At 42.9% G+C, this 17,981-nt stretch overlaps 1 protein-coding gene across 1 annotated transcript in view; it reads left to right on the top strand.

The window, feature by feature from the left end:
* CLVS1 (clavesin 1) overlaps positions 1 to 17,981 on the top strand; it is a 61,632-nt gene that overhangs the window by 33,316 nt on the left and 10,335 nt on the right. The window contains exon 4 of the mRNA XM_083747992.1: positions 14,048 to 14,158. Coding sequence (XP_083604118.1) covers positions 14,048 to 14,158 — 111 coding nt within the window. The remainder of the gene's footprint in view (positions 1 to 14,047; positions 14,159 to 17,981) is intronic.

Genomic DNA, 17,981 nt, shown 5'->3' with positions numbered 1-17,981 from the left:
CCAATCATATCACCCAACAAATAAAATGCTTTAAATGTCTGGTTTCAACCTGTCACTGAAAAGATTGCAGTGTTTGTAGGGACCAGTTTTATTTCTGTGGCAAGAATAGTTAATCTGCGGCCTTCAATATGTTGTTTGACTCCAACCAGCCCCAACCAGCATGGTGATGGGACTTCTAGCCCAACACCTGAAAGGCCTCAGCTTTTCCCCACACTTGCTCTTTGGGAAAGGGAATTCCATAGCTACAAAATAAATGGGTATTAAAGCCACAACCAGTGAGATAATTTGCTAGTGGGAAGTGGTGGCAAGCTGAAAGGAAAGAAGAATTACCACCCTGATCTGTTCCTATTAGGAGGCAGTGATGGATGCCTGGTTTGTCTCAGTACCAAGCAAGCATGTAATTGCTGACTTACCAGATTCCTCTTGCACAGGCTTCTACTGGTAGTGGAGATGATTGTCAGGGATAGACAGATCAGGTCCCTGCCACTATCACATGAGTTCATAAATACATATTTCAATACCTATATCTCAACCTATTTTCTCCCAAAAGACCTATTTCTTAATGTACCGTGTTTCTGTTTTTGAGCCAAATCTGCATCAGAGCATCTGGGAAAGCTGGTGGAAACTAAGTTCTGATCTGCACATTAGTCTGAGAGGTGCAGATCAGATCAGATCAGAAATTCACAAATTTTCTTTCCCCAAGCAGTCCAACTACATGAGGATTGCAGGGAGCAGGAAATATCAGGTCTGTGTGAGGTTCCTCTGGGTAGTGAACTATCTGAATTTCAGCTTGGAACGTCTTCTTGTCAGTGGACCATTTCAGGCTATGGACTATTTCCTTTGGCTGGCTATTGGACCTTCCTAGGAAAGGCTACAGAGACTTCATGTCTGAAATGAGACCTTGTCAGAGTAGTTGGCAGCCTTGGCCTAGCTTTCAGACTGCCAATAGAGATAGTCATGGATGGACTGGAGGTGAGGCAACGAATCAAGCAGATGAGGGTTAAAGGACCAGAGGCAATTGGAATGCCAGAACCCAGCAGGAATTACAAGGCAGAAATTGAGGACAGAAGGAGATGCAAATCCACAACACATTTGCAAGATGGAGAAAGAAATCATTGGATGGTGGAACGGACTCCCTCAGGTGGTGACTCTTCTACATTGGAGGTTTTAAAACAGAGATAGGATGGCCATCTGTCAAGATTCTTTAACTGTGATTCCTGCATTGCAGGGGATTGGACTTGATGAGCCTTGAAGTCCCTTGTAACTCCACAATTCTATGCTCCTAACTTTTGTGGGCACCACACACACTCGGCAAGCATACCCTGCAACCTATTATATTGGCTACAATGGGATGTATCTGTCAAGCCTAATTTTGGGCAATAGACCTGGACACTCAGGATACTAGAGAAGACCTCTGTGGGGCACATGTGTGCCTGCAGGACCATATTAATAACCCCTGTTACAGTAGGTTCTTGTTCTATTAAGTGTCCTTAAAAAAAGTTTATCTAATTCATTGCAAAGTCATTTCTGAGTCAGAAAAGGGAATGAGTCATACTGTTCAATTGCATCAGCTACATGGTTCTTTGAGTACGCACAGTTACTTTGGTGAAAGATTAAGGTCACTGCATATGGTTGCCAACAGCTCCAAAGTGATTCTAAGACCAAACAACCAGAAAGTACCCGCTGCATACTTATCTGATGCATTTGATGCTTCGTATTTTTGCCTTCAACTTTTAAGCTAAGAGAAAGAGCTGGGTTCTTTGACCAGTAGTTTTGTTCATCAACCTGAATGCTGATATGAATATTGGGCACACTTTTTTTGTTTAACGAAACATTGGAGATGTGATTGCAAAGGTGGCATAGTTACTCACTGGCATTTTGAATGGGCAAAAGGGTGTGTGCCTAAGTCCAAATACCAGATGCCTTCATTTGTTAATATGTCATGTTTATTTGTTCAAGACAAAGTTGACCACAAAAATGACACATGTCCAGGAACATTGGGGTAGACAAGAACCAGGGAATCAAAAGTGAACATTGACAACAGAGGTAATGTTCAGATTAAACTAAAAAGGCAAAAAGTTATACAGTGGTACCTTGGGTTACATACGCTTCAGGTTACATACGCTTCAGGTTACAGACTCCGCTAAACCAGAAGTAGTGCTTCATGTTAAGAACTTTGCTTCAGGATGAGAACAGAAATCGTGCCCCGGTGGTGCGGTGGCAGCGGGAGGCCCCATTAGCGAAAGTGGTGCTTCAGGTTAAGAACAGTTTCAGGTTAAGTACGGACCTCCGGAACGAATTAAGTACTTAACCTGAGGTACCACTGTAAATATATTTAATGCTCTCCATTCCCCTCAGTTTATTTCCTGTCCACTTCCTAGTGGTTAATCAATAGTAAGTGTGCCTATATATATATATATATATATATATATATATATATATATACACACACACACATACACACACACACACACACCTGTTTGTGCTGCCTGGCAGTTGCTGTCTTTTGCTGAGGCCCAATCAAAGCATGGATCCTTGCTCTCCTGTTTCCACCTCCATGACCTCTTGGAATATTGAATAACAATCATGTATAACCATTTATTTTTTGACCAGCCACCACAAAATTGTTCCTGCTGCTGCTCAGGAATTCTAAGAAATTAAAAAACCGTTGCAGTTTTGAAAGGCACAGACAAAAACCTGCTCCTTGATTTGGTTACCATATCTTTAAAAGTGTCCAAATGCATAGCGAACAGTCAAAATATATAGTAGATGCTGATTTGATATTGTTCTGCAAATGTCAGTGAAAAGGAGCATGTAGTTTTCTGAGTTCTAAACAAATGCTCAAGGGTTGTGGTACATGAATACGGCAATCAGAGGGAATGGTCAAACAGTGTATGATTTACCAGCATGGAGTGCATATCAGCAGCTTGCCAGTGCCCCATCTGCAATCATGCTAAGAGGTGTGAGAAGAGGGAAGGGAAGAGATACTGATGTCACAAAAGCAGTAAGGATGGTGTGTATATTGGCAGACGCTGCAGTTTTCTCTTCTGAACTTTCTACGATGAAAATTCATCGGGGGGGGGGATTTCTTGAAGATAGACTAATACCAGCCTAATAACTTACCCCCCATGTAAAACCTTCACACTGTGGAACAGTGTGAACCAAGATGTGTGAGGTGGAATTCACTGAGTTCCTTCTCCAACCTGGTTACTTTCAGATTTTGGGTTACAGCTCCCATCAGTCTCAACCAGTACAGCCAGTGGCCAGGGATGAAGGGACTTGCAGTCCAAAACATCTGAAGGCCATCAGCAGGGGAAGTCTTCCCTGAGTGATGCCGTCTACTTCCAGTACTGAAAGGAAGGTATAGGAAGGCACCTTCCCTCTGCCTATTGCTATGCCATCACCACTGGAAGTCTTATCAGTTGAATGGCCAGCATTGTAACTGCAACTACAAGCACAGTAAGGAGCTGTCAAGTTTATACATCCATATTAAACATCATAGCAAAGGTTGGAAATGGAATCATATCATAGCACACTAGTCACAGTGAGCCTCTCCTTGCAGACATTTCAAGCAGCTTCTAAATCTCTGCCTGAAATTTTCACTGCAAAGGGACAGGTTGTTCTTCTAGTGTCCAAACACAAGTCATGCCCTTGGGTTATGAAGGTGAATTTTGTTATAATGATGGAACACAGCTTGCTGTCCTCTGCCTCTCAGAGGAGTCAAAGGGCTCAGAAGAATGTTCCTCTCTTTGCAATATGAAAGAACCCAGGATATTGCTTTTTACCACAGGGATTTCTTTTGCTAAAAGCATAACTTTCTACATTTCAGAAAGACAGGATTTCAGGCATCACTGTTCAGTGTACCTCTTTCTGTTGTAAATTACAGAGAGGTGATGGTGTTAGAGTTCCTCTAGAATAGATGTCCTATTTATTGAGCACTCATCACTTGTATGAAGGTTGGATTATGTTTGGTTTTTATTCTGATTCGTTTGTGGAGAGTTTATATGACAACCAGCATTCATCCTGATTTGCTTTGGGGTGTTTAGATGTCTTCCTGTTAATCATTTGCTCCTTTTCAGGGCATCTCCCCATGACTTTTCTATCTTCCAAAAGGCTCTTTCTTTTTTGAAGCACCAGGGCAATAAAACACTTTAACCTATTTTTGTGGTGTGAGCCTCAGTTTCCAGGTATGCACTTGAATCTTCCCACAAAATCAGGAGGCTCCCTCTGTCAGTTTCAGCAAGACAACAAGGAATCCTGGGGCATCTTAACATCTAACAAAGTTATTGTGAGCTTAGCTGAAGACATTTTGCTGCTTAAAGCAGAGCAGCATTCGCCTATGCCTATGCCCATGTCAATGTACATAGTACTCCAGGCTAGCCAAGTTATTTGGGGAAGTGGGGCAGCAAATTTCCCATGCACCTCTCTTCCTTCTTGTAAATGCAACTACCACCACCACCGATACTACTACAAATAGATCACAATTGGCTGCTCTTTCATGACATTCAAACTTAGTTGTCCTTCTCTGCCTAATGGTAGAGCTGGCCCTGACGGGGTTAAGATATCATGCATCAGACTCCAATACATCATATGCATGAAGTTTTTCCTACATAGGTGAGCAGAGCTACCCTTAGTAGAGAGAAAGAACAATATTTTTAAAATAATGAGACAAGGTGGCCATGCAGTAGAAACAGATAGCTGTAGGTGTCATAAAATTCTGCAGCACACAAAAACAGAATCCAGTCCAATCAATAGATGATCTAATCTGCCAGGGTGTGGCCCATTTCCAGCTAGTGGCCACTGGTGATGAATTGGCATAGAAAGTTCAATAGTATACACACCAAAGGAGGATAGTAAACGAAGCACTCCCAGGATTTGCTGAGACCAAGCTCTGATGCTGTCCATATTGAAGCCAAGTTGGAGTGAGGGCAGAATTTGGGAAGCTTGGTATAAGTCTGATCATTGGACCATTCAGCCCAGTATCTTCAGGGACTGGCAGCTCATCAGGGCTTCACCAGAATAACAGCATGTGCTCTGCCATGGAGTTAGACCCATTCCCTAAGAAATGATGCTTCCTGTCCTTACTCTCATATCTTCAAGATGGATACTTTCAGCTCTCTGGGGTGGAAGAGGTTTGGAAGGGTCTTGCATATTAGGCAGTAGTTTAAAGATTGAAGCCACCACTGCTTAGTAGGGCAAACACTTCCCTGTGTGCATATAAATGTAAATACCATGTAAATAGCAGCGTTTGCACATCTGGACACCTGATCTAGCCAGCTTCCCCATACACATGTAACTGGGTGTTCAAAAATGGTGTGCACGTATGTAGGGTATCTGCATATTTCCTATTTACCACCCAAGTTTCTTGCAGCAATCATTTAGAGCTGCTGATTTTTTTTTGCTCTGTCCCCTCCCCCCCCCCCCAGTTTGGTTGGCACAGAATGGTTCAGATGAATTTCTATTTAACTTGAATCAATTTGCCCATGAGTATGTAGTTCAATTAATTCTGAATGTAATGGATTACTACACAAGCCCCATTCCATCAGTCAATACTGTATAATGCGTGTGCACGAACCAAGAAGAGGAGGAGAGAGACTGTTGCTTTTAAGTCAGCCGGCTTTTGTGAAATGAAAGGCAAGTGCCACTAGGCCTTCCATAATTATGTTCTGTTTTGTTGTACTTATCTATGTTAACCAAAGCTAGGGGCATTTATCCTCTCTGTGACATTTTGGGAGAAGTCCCTGGCTGCTCACTTTCCCATGCTTGGATGTACAGATACTGCCAAGCCCAGGGTCATGAAAATGCACAATAGAAGTGGAGTAGAAATGGCATGGATCCCCTTGATAACATGCCTCAAGGGCACAGTGCATTTTGAAAGAGACTCGCAAATGACCGAGAAAGCATTTTAAACACAGCTTTTGCTTTTATCCTTCCAGTTGCATGCAAAATGTGACCCCTAGTTGGTTGTGCACCTTTATTCTTTCTCTGTCTCAACCTGGTTGCTACCCTTTGCACCAGGGTCTCAAGGCTGGTGCACCCCAGATGTTATTGGACTACAGCTCCCATCAGCCCCATGCAAAGTGGCCGGTGGTCTGGGGTGGTGTCAGTTGGAGTCCAAGAACATCTGGAGTACTCCCTGTCAGCTACTTTGTATCTTGGGGTTGTTAATCACCAATGTACCAAAATGTGATTACCATCAGGTAAGAATTGGATTGGCTCTGTCAGTGTGCTTGTGCAGCCCTGACCTCAGAGCCACCTGTCCCTACCTTTGGATCATTCTAGGGAACAGCAGTAACACTGCTTTTTTGGGGGGTGGAGGGGGTATTTGGTGCCAGCCATTTCTAGTTATGTGGCAACATAAATGAGTATAAAAGTAGGATTGAAATGTGAATGCATGAACAGTGGATTGAACTAAAATGAATTTTTTTTTAGAACAACAACAACAACAACCAAAACGTAATTTGGGCATCAAATCAGCCTCAGGAGATTTGGTCTATTGATTGCACTCTTCCTATTAATTTAACAGAGAACAAGATACATGGTAGCTGTGGAAATGTCTCTTCCCTTTCCACACTAATACTTTTCTCCTTGTCCTTAATGCTGCACAATACAAGATGACAGAGCAAACAAGGAGTAAATTAGAAAAGCAAAATCCGCTCCAGGGTTGTTGGTATTCCCTGGATAGTCTGGTTTGGCTTAGAAACGTCACTTCTCTGAGATAATTATCTGCTGCTGGTCTGATGACTTTAAATGAGCAATGGAAAGCTAATAGGTTACAATGACCCTGAAGCTTACTAGCTTGCAGACATTGTGAGGTTAAAATTAAAAGAAGACTCGAGATCCTGAATCAACAGTAGCATTCATTTCACAGCCTTGTCTGAATGAGGACAATGTGGATAGCCATCATTCTATAATTCTGTTAGGAAGCCTAAGAAGAAGAGACCTGCTGGATCAACATATCTGGTTCAGCTTCCTGTTCTTGCAGTGGCCCACCAGAACCAGGATCTAAGTGCATCAGGACTTCTGTTCCCCAGCAGCTGATATTGAGAGAAATATCTCCTCCATTGCTGTTGGCAGCACACAGAGTAACCCTTTTAAAACCATTCAGGTTGGTGGCCGTTAGTGAAGGCAACAGTGGAGAATATTCAGAATGGATTTTTTTTTTCTGCAACACCATTTCAGGTTGTGCATCTCTCAAGCCTGAGCCTTACTTCTAAAGGAGTGCCTTTGACATTGTTTTGTATATTGGCCTTTGTTTATGTGTCCTTGAATACAAGGATATGTACTGGAGGATCTGTGTGATTGTAACTGCTACATCTGGTGCTCAGAAGCATACTGCCTCTGACTGTGGAGGTTAAAAAAAATATGCACTGCTGAAACAGAACCTAAATGTTGGTGGGGTCACGTTCTTTTCTGAATACCAGTTTCTGGAAAGCTCAGGAGGGGAGAGTGCTCTTGTGCTCAGGTCTTGCTTGCCAGTTTCCCACAGGCATCTGATTGGCCACTGTGAAAACAGGTTGCTGGACTAGATGGGCCACTGCCCCATCTAGCAAGCTCTTCTTGTGTTCTCTCTCTCCCCCCGCCTTTTCTTCTCCACTCACTGGGCTGCCAGGAAATATCCCTTTCGCTAGAGATCTGAACTGATCGCTTGCAGACACCTTTCTGATATACAGTATTTTATTTTTGAGATTTTAATACCACTTTTGGGCCTAACAAAGGCCCACAAGAATGAAAGAACCAAACCAAAAACCACTTAGTTACAAAAATTAAAACCAAAACCTTGAAAACCCAAATTGGCAGAGTTAAACCTTCTCATATATATTAAAAGCCATTAAATAGTCACACAGAATAAGAAAGTTTCCACTGCCTGCCAAAATGGCACCAGGCATTGGGGTAGGGCTAGGCTCATCTCCTTCAGCTGGATGATCCACCAGCAGAGGGCTGACATGGAAAAAGCCACACCTCACATTCCCACCAACAAAATTTATTTTGCTGGTAGGGGATTTTACAGGCTCTCTGTAAATGACCCCCCCCCCCCACCTCTGGGCAGGGTTGTATAGAGGAGACTGTCTTCCAGATATCCTAACTTAAGTCATTTAGGGCTTTATTGGCAAACACTTCTCCCTTTTCCTCCTCCCATTCCTCCCCCCATTATCTCCCTGACATTCCCCGCCTCTCCCTCTAGGCTCCCCCCTACCATGAAATTAGGTCAAGGCCTACATTTTCTCCACTCCTGATGTAGAGAGCTCCAAAGTGGCACACTTAGCATTACACACACACACACACACACACACACACACACACACACAAACAGAGTATATATGATTTCTAGAGAGAGCTATAGAAATCTCAAGGCTATGATTTATTTTGATGGATCATAAAATAGGACAGTTATTTTGCAAAGGCAGATCAAAACTTCCTGAGCAAGTACTTTGGCTCTGCAACTCACTTTATTTAACTCATCTGTCAACTGCAAAATAAACAGAAGGCCTGTACGTCTCATTATATTGCAAGAATGATTATGGGAAACAATTGTTAATTGCTCAGTTTATTATGTACTGAACACAACAAGAAAACAAACACAGTGGAAAAATCTATAGGGTGTTTCTGCTAAAGGATTAAAAATGACAATTCCCTGGTGCAGGCCAACTTATTCCAGCTAAGTTTATGAAGTGGGAAAATAACTTAACACAGATTCTGCTATAGCTCTCTATTATTTAATCTGTGTTCTAAGTGAGGAGGGAGATTGAAGATAGTGGTTATGCTTGGAGACTAGCAAAGTGAAAATTCAGTTCTGAGTACTGATTTTAGTTCTGACTACTACGTTTTTTTTTAATGGACAGATGCTTCCAGATTGTCAGCACTGAACTATGCCAGCTACAATCACCTAACCAACTAATCTAGGGTGTCAAAAATGAACCCGGGCTCAAAATGGTGTAGGATTCTTTTCTCAGTGTAATTAGAAGCTGTTACTATTACATCTGCAGCACTGGTTCATATAGGGATACAGAGACTGTATATACTGGTTCATATAGGGATACAGAGGGATTTATTCAACAGCTAGATTTCACTCTTGGTCTGAACGTTTCCTACTTGCTGCCTCACTTTGGGTGCAAGCCAAGGTATGTAGGTTTACATTGGAGTCACGCTATATTTTTTAAAGTGACATGCTGTGCAATGTTAAGTTTTTACAGGGGAGGGAATCCAGCTCTCTGTAGCAATTTTAGGCTAAAACTAGTCATATTATTGTTTATTACTGTTTATTATTATTATTATTATTATTATTATTATTATTATTATTCACATCATACACACACATCTCAAGGTGATGTGCAAGAAAAACAATTTCGAAAAACACCCCAAAGTGCAGATATATTTAAAACAAAAACATGAACATACACCCAAGTATCCTGTTCAAAATGGCAGTCTTGTGACACCTATAAACAAATTCATTTGTATCCTGGATTTGCCCTTTTAAATGGCAAGGTACCAGCTCAACTGCACTACCAGGTCCTGCCCATGTAGAGCAAAGCTCCAGCCTGCACTGTTTGGCAGCCAACTGGAGCTTGAAAATAAATCTGCTGACAGAAAAAGTTTGGGTCTGGGGCAATTGCTCACATTACTGCAAGTGATTCTTGTGCTGTTCTTTACACAAATGGACTTCATGCACATAAAGAATGGCACGGGGATTTACTGGGCCAAGGAGGAACAATCTAGAAATGTTTTATCACCACATGTCCTGGAAATAAATCAGCTGGGACCGAGGCAGTCAGCATGCACTGGAATCATATGGCGGCAAGTGAATCCACTAACCAAGAGGAACTTTTTGAGAAACTGTATGGATATAATACAGGCATAGGCAAACTCGGCCCTCCAGATGTTATGGGACTACGACTCCCATCGTCCCTGACCACTGGTCCTGTTAGCTTGGGATGATGGGAGTTGTAGTCCCAAAACGTCTGGGGGGCCGAGTTTGCCTATGCTGGATATAACACTTAGTAGCCTTGGAAAGCCATAAATCCTTAAAATGAAAAGATTGCATGTTGTGTTTAAAGGCAAGAAGCTTTGCCTTTCATGTTTTGTGTGTTGAGCAAGGCAGTCTTTTGGGATTTAAATATTTTAATTTGTGATTTTAATGCCTTCCTAAATATAGAAGAACTTTAATCTTTAAAAGTTATTGTTTCAATTGCATTGGATCTTAGAGGATGGTAATTTTATCACTGTTATACTAATACAAGCGGTATTTCACTGTGGCATTTCCTGGGAATATGCTTCAATCATTAACGCTTCAGTTAGCAATTTTGCTTTGCAAAGGCTACAGCACAGGAAGAAAAGGTTAAATGCCCCCTCCGTGTGGACTGCCATCTGCTTGGGGTCAGGCCCACCTTCAGCTGCTAATTAAAAATTGAACATCACCAAACAGAGAGCACCAAACAGCACATTTAACCCAATCTGTTGCTTGGCCCTAAATCATTTTGGTTCTATGGTAGATTTTGTTCAGGGACCATCTGAAGATGCAATAAGTATACTGGCTGTAATGCAGCTTTTAAGAAATAGCTTTCTTGCTTTGCATGTTAGTATCTTTAGCATTTGGCAAAAAAGATGCATTAGGCTTCTGCAACATGCTTCTACAAGAAAGGAGAATGTGCTGCTGGAGGCAGTGGGGAGAATAGAGAAATACTGACACGTAATGGCTTTACTTCCCAAGTTAACAAAAAGAACCTTGGGGAAATCAGAAAACAAATGAGTAATGTGAGCAGCAAACCTCCACGGCTCCTAGACAGTGAAATAACAAATTACTGCATTTGCAGGGTCCTTCCTCCCCACCATCCACCTCCCTGTGCCTTAATTCTTTTCCCCCCTACTGAGATACAGTGTGCCCATCTCACATTCTCTCTGAGAAGAGGGAGAGAGTGGGATAGGCTCAAATCACAAAGAAAGGTCTACGTAGTTCACACACATGAAGCAAAAGCTTTTTTGCCTTCAACTAATTTGTCGGTGTATCATATATACTACTGCAGAATCAGAACCCCATAATGCCATCCAAAATTATATCTAGATCTACTTCAAACAAATGCTTATTTTAATTAGCTAGTATCTGACCAAGTCATTCTCAGGACAGAAACATTGAAGTCAATGGGTTTAACTCTTGAGTATAATTTAGCCACTCTGTGATTGGTGACTTACCAAGTTTTGGTCTATTAATTTCAGTAGGTTTACTTTGGGTAAAACCTAATTGGTGACCACATTATATTTCTCCTCCTCTAAAGATCCACTTGGTTAAATATCTACTAAAATATCCACCAGAAGTTAATGTTTGGTTTTCAGCTGTTGCCTTTATAATTATACTTTTATAGGTTAGGTTTTATCCTGCCATTTTTAAAACTGTTTAAGGTTTTTTTTGTTTAGCTAATGCTTTGATGTTTTTAATACTGGTGTTGCTACCTGCCTTTTCAATAAAGGTGGAGTAACTCTTTTTGGTGAATACATTTTACTTACTTAATTAATTGAACCTGTTGTTTCTTGCCCTGAACCTCCATGATAGAACAAGACACAAGTTCAAAGTTTTTTCAGAACAATCAGGCAAGAAAATTAATTACACCTGTTAATGGTGAGTTGGCTAAATCACATTATGCCATTATAATGAGAAACTAGGAAGGAGAGATGTAGGTTCTAAGACAGGCATAGACAAACTCCAGCCATCCAGATGTTTGAGACTACAATTCCAATCATTCCTAGCTAACAGGACTAGTGGTCAGGGATGGTGGGAATTGTAGTCCCAAACATCAGGAGGGCCAGAGTTTGCCCATGCCTGTTCTAAGGCTTATAGTTAGAAATATTTCCACAGACTTTACTGGGGTGGCATTTCTGTAAAGATTTCTCCATTTGTACTGTGTTATTTGGGAAATGGTTTGCTGTGTTTTCTCCTGCTAACCTAGCAGTGCAAAAGCACGTCAAAGTGCAAGTAGATAAATAGGCACCGCTCCGGCGGGAAGGTAAACTGTGTTTCTGTGCGCTGCTCTGGTTCGCCAGAAGTGGCTTAGTCATGCTGGCCACATGACCTGGAAGCTGTAAGCCGGCTCCCTTGGCCAATAAAGTGAGATGAGCACCTCAATCCCAGAGTTGGCCACGACTGGACCTAATGGTCAGGGGTCCCTTTACTTTTACCTTTTTTGCTGAATATTTTTTTTGGGGGGGCTGCCCCCCCAATGTTCAAAAAATTAAGGAGGCAGAGGAGACCAAGCCCAGAGCCAAGCACAGTGCAGCTTCAGTAACCAGCTCCTCCTTCTGCTGCTGTGGAGGGAAAGGAGTGGGGAAGCAGTCCCTGGCTGCCAGCAGTGGTAGGAGGAGCAGGAGGCAGCTGAGAACCAGAGAGTAGGAGCCACTAGCCATTGAAGCCATGCTGCTTCTGCATTTGGCTCCACCACGACTCCTCCTGAGGTTGTGATGGAACACCACGCATCATGCACACGTCACACATGTGACATCCCCCCCCCAATCTCCCTTGCAAGTTGGCACCTCTGAATCCCTGGCACCTCCAGGTATGACTAGGAAAGACTTCTGTCTGAAATCCTGGAGAACTGCCACCAGTCAGCACAGTTTTCCATGTGTCCAAAGGGATACACCAGGCATAGGCAAACTCCGGCCCTCCAGATGTTTGGGACTACAATTCCCATCATCCCTGACCACTGATCCTGTTAGCTAGGGATGATTGGAATTGTAGTCCGAAACATCTGGAGGGCCAAGTTTGCCTAAGCCTGGGATACACGAATGAATGTGTGTGGCAGTCTCTCTGTCCCCAGCTCTCAGGTGATAAGAGAGCTGCAGCCTTCCAAGCAAAATGTAACTTACCGTTGACTCTTTGCAAAACTGTGCTGATTTACACCCACTGGGACTCTAGCAAAGCCCTGTTCCTGCCAATGAGAGATGCCACAGTAATTGACGTAGAAATACTCTCCTCTTCCCTCAGGGGTAATGATGCGAATATTCACAAAGAATGCTGCAATTTAAAAACCTTTTAAACTCACCCTCATCACACTTTGCCCTGATGCACAGCTCCTCCATTGTCACAACACTGTTGCATTTTAGTTGACAACATGCTTTAGGGGCAGTTCCTTTGCCAGTCAGCTTTTTTAAAAAAAAACAACAATGACGACAACAACAACACCAACACCACAAAAAAGGCTCCTCTAATGCTCTCCAACAGCAGGCAACTTGTTTTTCTTTGTGGGTGTAATTACAACATATACTCAGGCATCAGTGTTTCAAAATGACAGAGGACGCCAGTCTATTCCCTGTCTATTCTGTATGAATCTAATGTTGAGATTAAATAGAATTCATGATAGAAAATGACCCCGGAAAAAGTCTGCCCTGTCTTTCATCCATGTTATTCTGCATACCTGAAATAGGATCCACCACTGCAGACAACTCTGGGAGAAAAGACTCTACCTGCATGCTAATTTGCTGGGTATCTGTACAAAACCTCCAAAAGCAAGCACTTGTCTGCGTCAGTTTCCATGGTGCTGTCACGCCGCTCCCTCTCAACAGCTTCACTTATCAACATTTTCCACCCGTCTTCTTCTTCATAATGTGCAGTTCATTCACCCAGAAAGTTCAGCTATTGTAATGATGGCTTGGGGGGAGGGCAGAGGGGGGAAGGGAAGGCATCCGGGGTGAAGAGGTGAGCCGTGTTCACAGAGGTGTATGGGAACTTGGCTCTGTGACACAATGGGGAATTAGAAAACACACTCCCTCCTGCATTCATGCTGTGCTGCTTGCAAAGAAAGATACATGCACATGCACACACATGCACACACACATGAGAGAGAGAACTGGGGATGAGTCTGAGACTTTAAACCGCACACCCACATCTCTGCAGCTACCCCACTGTGCAAGAGAATGTTAAAGCAGAAGCTCTGTGTGTGTGTTTGTGCTGCAAAGTAGTCGATCCTAATGCATCAATTAACAGCCCAGCCTGTAGACCCGCTCCTTGCCTACCTAACTGGCTGCCTCTGTTAATTGGCTTCCGTTTCTCTCTTCTCCACAGGACAGCTTTCCTGCTCGCTTTGGAGGAGTCCATTTTGTGAACCAGCCTTGGTACATCCATGCCCTGTACACGCTCATCAAGCCCTTCCTCAAAGACAAGACAAGGAAAAGGGTAATTAGAAAATGAAGCAAGCCACAAGCCCACCCCCACCCCCAGTGGCACAAGGGGGTCCCTGCTTTCTGCACCTCCTCCTTTTGTCTTTGTGTGGTTTTGCTTTGCATGGCCTCAGGACGGCAGCGTGAGCTGACGCCTCGGTTGGAGTTTGCCAACAGCCCGTATGCAATCAATATTTCAGCAGGAGACAGTTATTTTCAGAATCTAAGCCAGGCACCAGAAGGGAAAAAACACACACCTTTCATCATGTACAAAAGAAAGACACCATTTTATAGTATAAACACACACAGCTAGGTAGAGTACTGGGGGCGGGGAACCCACAGGAACCGTTTGAAGAGCCCTACCCATTACAGATGAGCAGGGGAACCTCATGCTATGGGGCTTCTCTGGCCACATTCACACAATACATTTAATGTGCCATAGTCATGGCTTCTTATGAAGAATTCTGTAAGCTGTGGTTTACTAAGGGTGCTAGGAGCTGTTAGGAGACCCCCTATCCCCCCCCTGAACTACCAGAGTTCCCAGAGTTCCCTGGGAAGAGAGATTTATTCTTAAACCACCCTAGTGAATTGTCGCTCTGTGAAGGGAACAGGGGTCTCCTCACTACACTGAGAGCCAGTGTGTTGTAGTGGTTAAGAGTGGTAGTCTCGTAATCTGGGGAACCGGGTTCGAGTCTCCGCTCCTCCACATGCAACTGCTGGGTGACCTTGGGCCAGTCACACTTCTTTGAAGTCTCTCAGCCCCACTCACCTCACAGAGTGTTTGTTGTGGGGGAGGAAGGGAAAAGAGAATGTTAGCCGCTTTGAGACTCCTTAAAGGGAGTGAAAGGCGGGATATCAAATCCTAACTCTTCTTCTTCTTCTTCTTCTTCTTCTTCTTCTTCTTCTTCTTCTCTCAGCACCTGTAACAAACTACAGCTCCCATAATTCCTTGGGGGAGACATGACTGTTTAAAGTGCTGCCATAGCACTTTAAATGTATGGTGTGAATGTGGACATTTCTCCTCCCCACCTCCTCAGACCACATCCTTAACTAGCTGTGTTCTGTACCTTCCTCAAGTGAATTTGTCTGGCTGGAATGTGTCTTTGAACTGTGATAATGCCCCTTGCTTGCCTGGACCGAGGATGGGAAGGTGTGCAAAGAAACCTCTGGTTTTTACATGGCTGGCACAGAGCCTCCCATACAATTGTAAGAGTCACACACATTGCTGCACCCATTTTTGTCTCTCCTTCTGCCCCTCCCTGACATGTGCTGTCTCTGCTTCCAGATGTTTCCCCACAAGGCATCTCATCCCTGCACTACAGACATCTTGAGAGAAGTCTCCCATTTTGCTTATTCAGCAGATTGCTTTTCTTGTAAAAGGGTGGGTGGGGGAATAATTGATGTCACCCAAATAATTCAAATTCCAAGCACTGCTGGAGAAGAAGCAGGACTTTATTATGGCAAAGGACTTGGGAATATTGATTCCTACTATATACCATTTTTACTACAGCCTTCATAAAACTATGCTTGAAGAAGGTACTTTTCTATGCAATTCCTCTAATGGCTAGAAAACTAGCTGAAGAGGCATGCTTGATTGACGTAGGAAAGGAGTGTGGATGGAGTCAAAGAAAGTCTCTACAGAGCTTCATACTTCCAATCCAGGAGAAAAACTGCAAAGAGCAACACTTTTGGTACCAAACAGGAATGCAAAGAGAAGCTTCCCAAATTGACACTCCACCCCCCAAAAAAAACCTGTTTTGTTACAGTGAGATAAGTGGAGAAATGTAATTGATAGAATACACCCAAACAACCATCATCCTTGGCATCTGTCTGTCTCAAGAGAAAAGGGAAGAGTGCACCATCAGGGGTAAACTCAAGCTGTTGGAGTTACAGCACCTGCTATTGCTGTAGAGACCAATAAGGGAGAGATATGTTTTATTGCAGCTGGGGAAAATGAAGGCACCCTGTTGTGCTGATCAGAGCAGGATTTAGGTTTGATGAGGCCAAAAACTACTGAAAGTAATGGGGCCCTTTATATGTCCAGCTGTCCTTTGTCAACAACAAATTGTTGCTGTTTTTTGTGTTGAATATATGTTATATGGTATTGAAAGCCATTTGCACATGCAGAATTTAGGCACCCTATATATAGAAATGAGCAAACCAGTGATATTTTAGGGAGCAGACTAGCTGGCGGGGCCCATTACGTACATCACAAGAGCCTATACAACACAAAACACTGTTGCTGTATGTAGGTTTTAGTTTATTTATTTTTTATCTTGTATTTTGGAAATGTACATACAGTGGGCTTTTTCCTTTAATTTTTTGGGGGGGCCCAAGAGAGTGAGGCCCTAAGCTATAGCTTGTTTAGCTTATACGTAAATCCAGGACTGGTGCTGAAGCAGGCATTTCTCTTCTCTGCACTCTTCCTAGCAGTCATTCCTCCTCTGGTCAATGGTGTGGATACATGACCTGACTGTCGTCATCTATGCTGTAGTCATTGGCATGGGATTCCCACACAGCAGGGTTGATGTTGCAAAAAACTATAGATGTAGGGGAAAGAATAAAAGTGAAAGGACAGGAAAGGACACTGACATAAAAAGCCCAGACAGTAGTAGGGGAATCATTTCCATGGATTATAAGATGAACAATAATAGACCACTAAAGAATAAGGGACCCAAAGCAAGTTATGGCTTTTGAATGTACCAGTGTCCCTTAGATGTGTTTAAATGCCTCTCCTGCAGGCATTATTGCCATCATCATCATCCTCAATTAAATTTTCTATTCCATATATCCTCCTATGCATTTTAAATATGCATTCCCAATGTTTTTAGTGCTCCCCCTCCCCTTGGAATTCTGTTGAAGGATATAAATGTGAGTGGTATGCACAAGCCCCAAGTGTCATCTCAGATCCGCATTTGTGTGTTTTCAATTGCAACGTGTTTCTGAGTTGCTCTGTGCACTTTCCACTTTGATCTATTTTCGAGTTCTCAACAGATCTGTATAAAACAAAATCCTGCACTTTTCCACTCAGTACAACGGGGAACCTAAAAACGACTACAATTTTTTTAGCCTTTTAGCCAAAGTAAATGAAATTTATAGGCACGGGAGTCCCTCCAGAGTGGGTTTTAACAAAAAACAACCAAGAGCTCTTTCAATTTGGGTAGCCCCACTTCTTGCAAAGCCTTGGAGCTAGAGAAACACAGAGATATATGGGAAACATTGATTGTTGAAAAGGATAGAAACAGAGTGACAGACATGAAGCTTTTGTGAGAATCCCAATCTGACTCATCGGGGAGCTGGAATAATTGACATTATACTTCAACTCAGGGGGGAGACCCTCAAATCCCCCCAATTCCCCTTGCTATGTTCATGCAGAGCAGATGCACACCCTTAATAAGTATCCATGATAAATAATAAAATAAATGAATGCCCCATCAGCATGTTGAAACAGAAAATGCTTGCCTTTTTTTAATTAAAAGAACTAGCAAGGTGTGCTTTATGATCTCAGCAGCCAGAAAGCCCATGCCATAGTGTTGGGGGCAATGGCTGTGTGAAGACCGCACATCAGCAGGCAGCAGTTTTCATAGCCTTAAAAACAGAATTTTCATCAGAGATTCTCCTTCCCATCTTAAGACATGAAGGGATTTATCCTATGGGAAGCCCTCTCTCTGATAAAGTTCATAGGCAGTGAAAACCTTCAGATATCAAAACCAGTAGCTTGGAATAGCCTAGAAAATTACCACCAAAAGCCAACACAGTTGCTGCTCATCACCTTATTTTTGCTGTGTTAGTGTCTACAACAGACCTGCAGCAAAATGTTGGAGTATGCATCGCTCCTG

This window comes from Podarcis gaigeae, assembly GCF_964106915.1.
Source record: "Podarcis gaigeae genome assembly, chromosome: 7".
Lineage (NCBI taxonomy): Eukaryota > Metazoa > Chordata > Lepidosauria > Squamata > Lacertidae > Podarcis > Podarcis gaigeae.
This window is presented reverse-complemented; position numbering and strand designations above follow the sequence as displayed.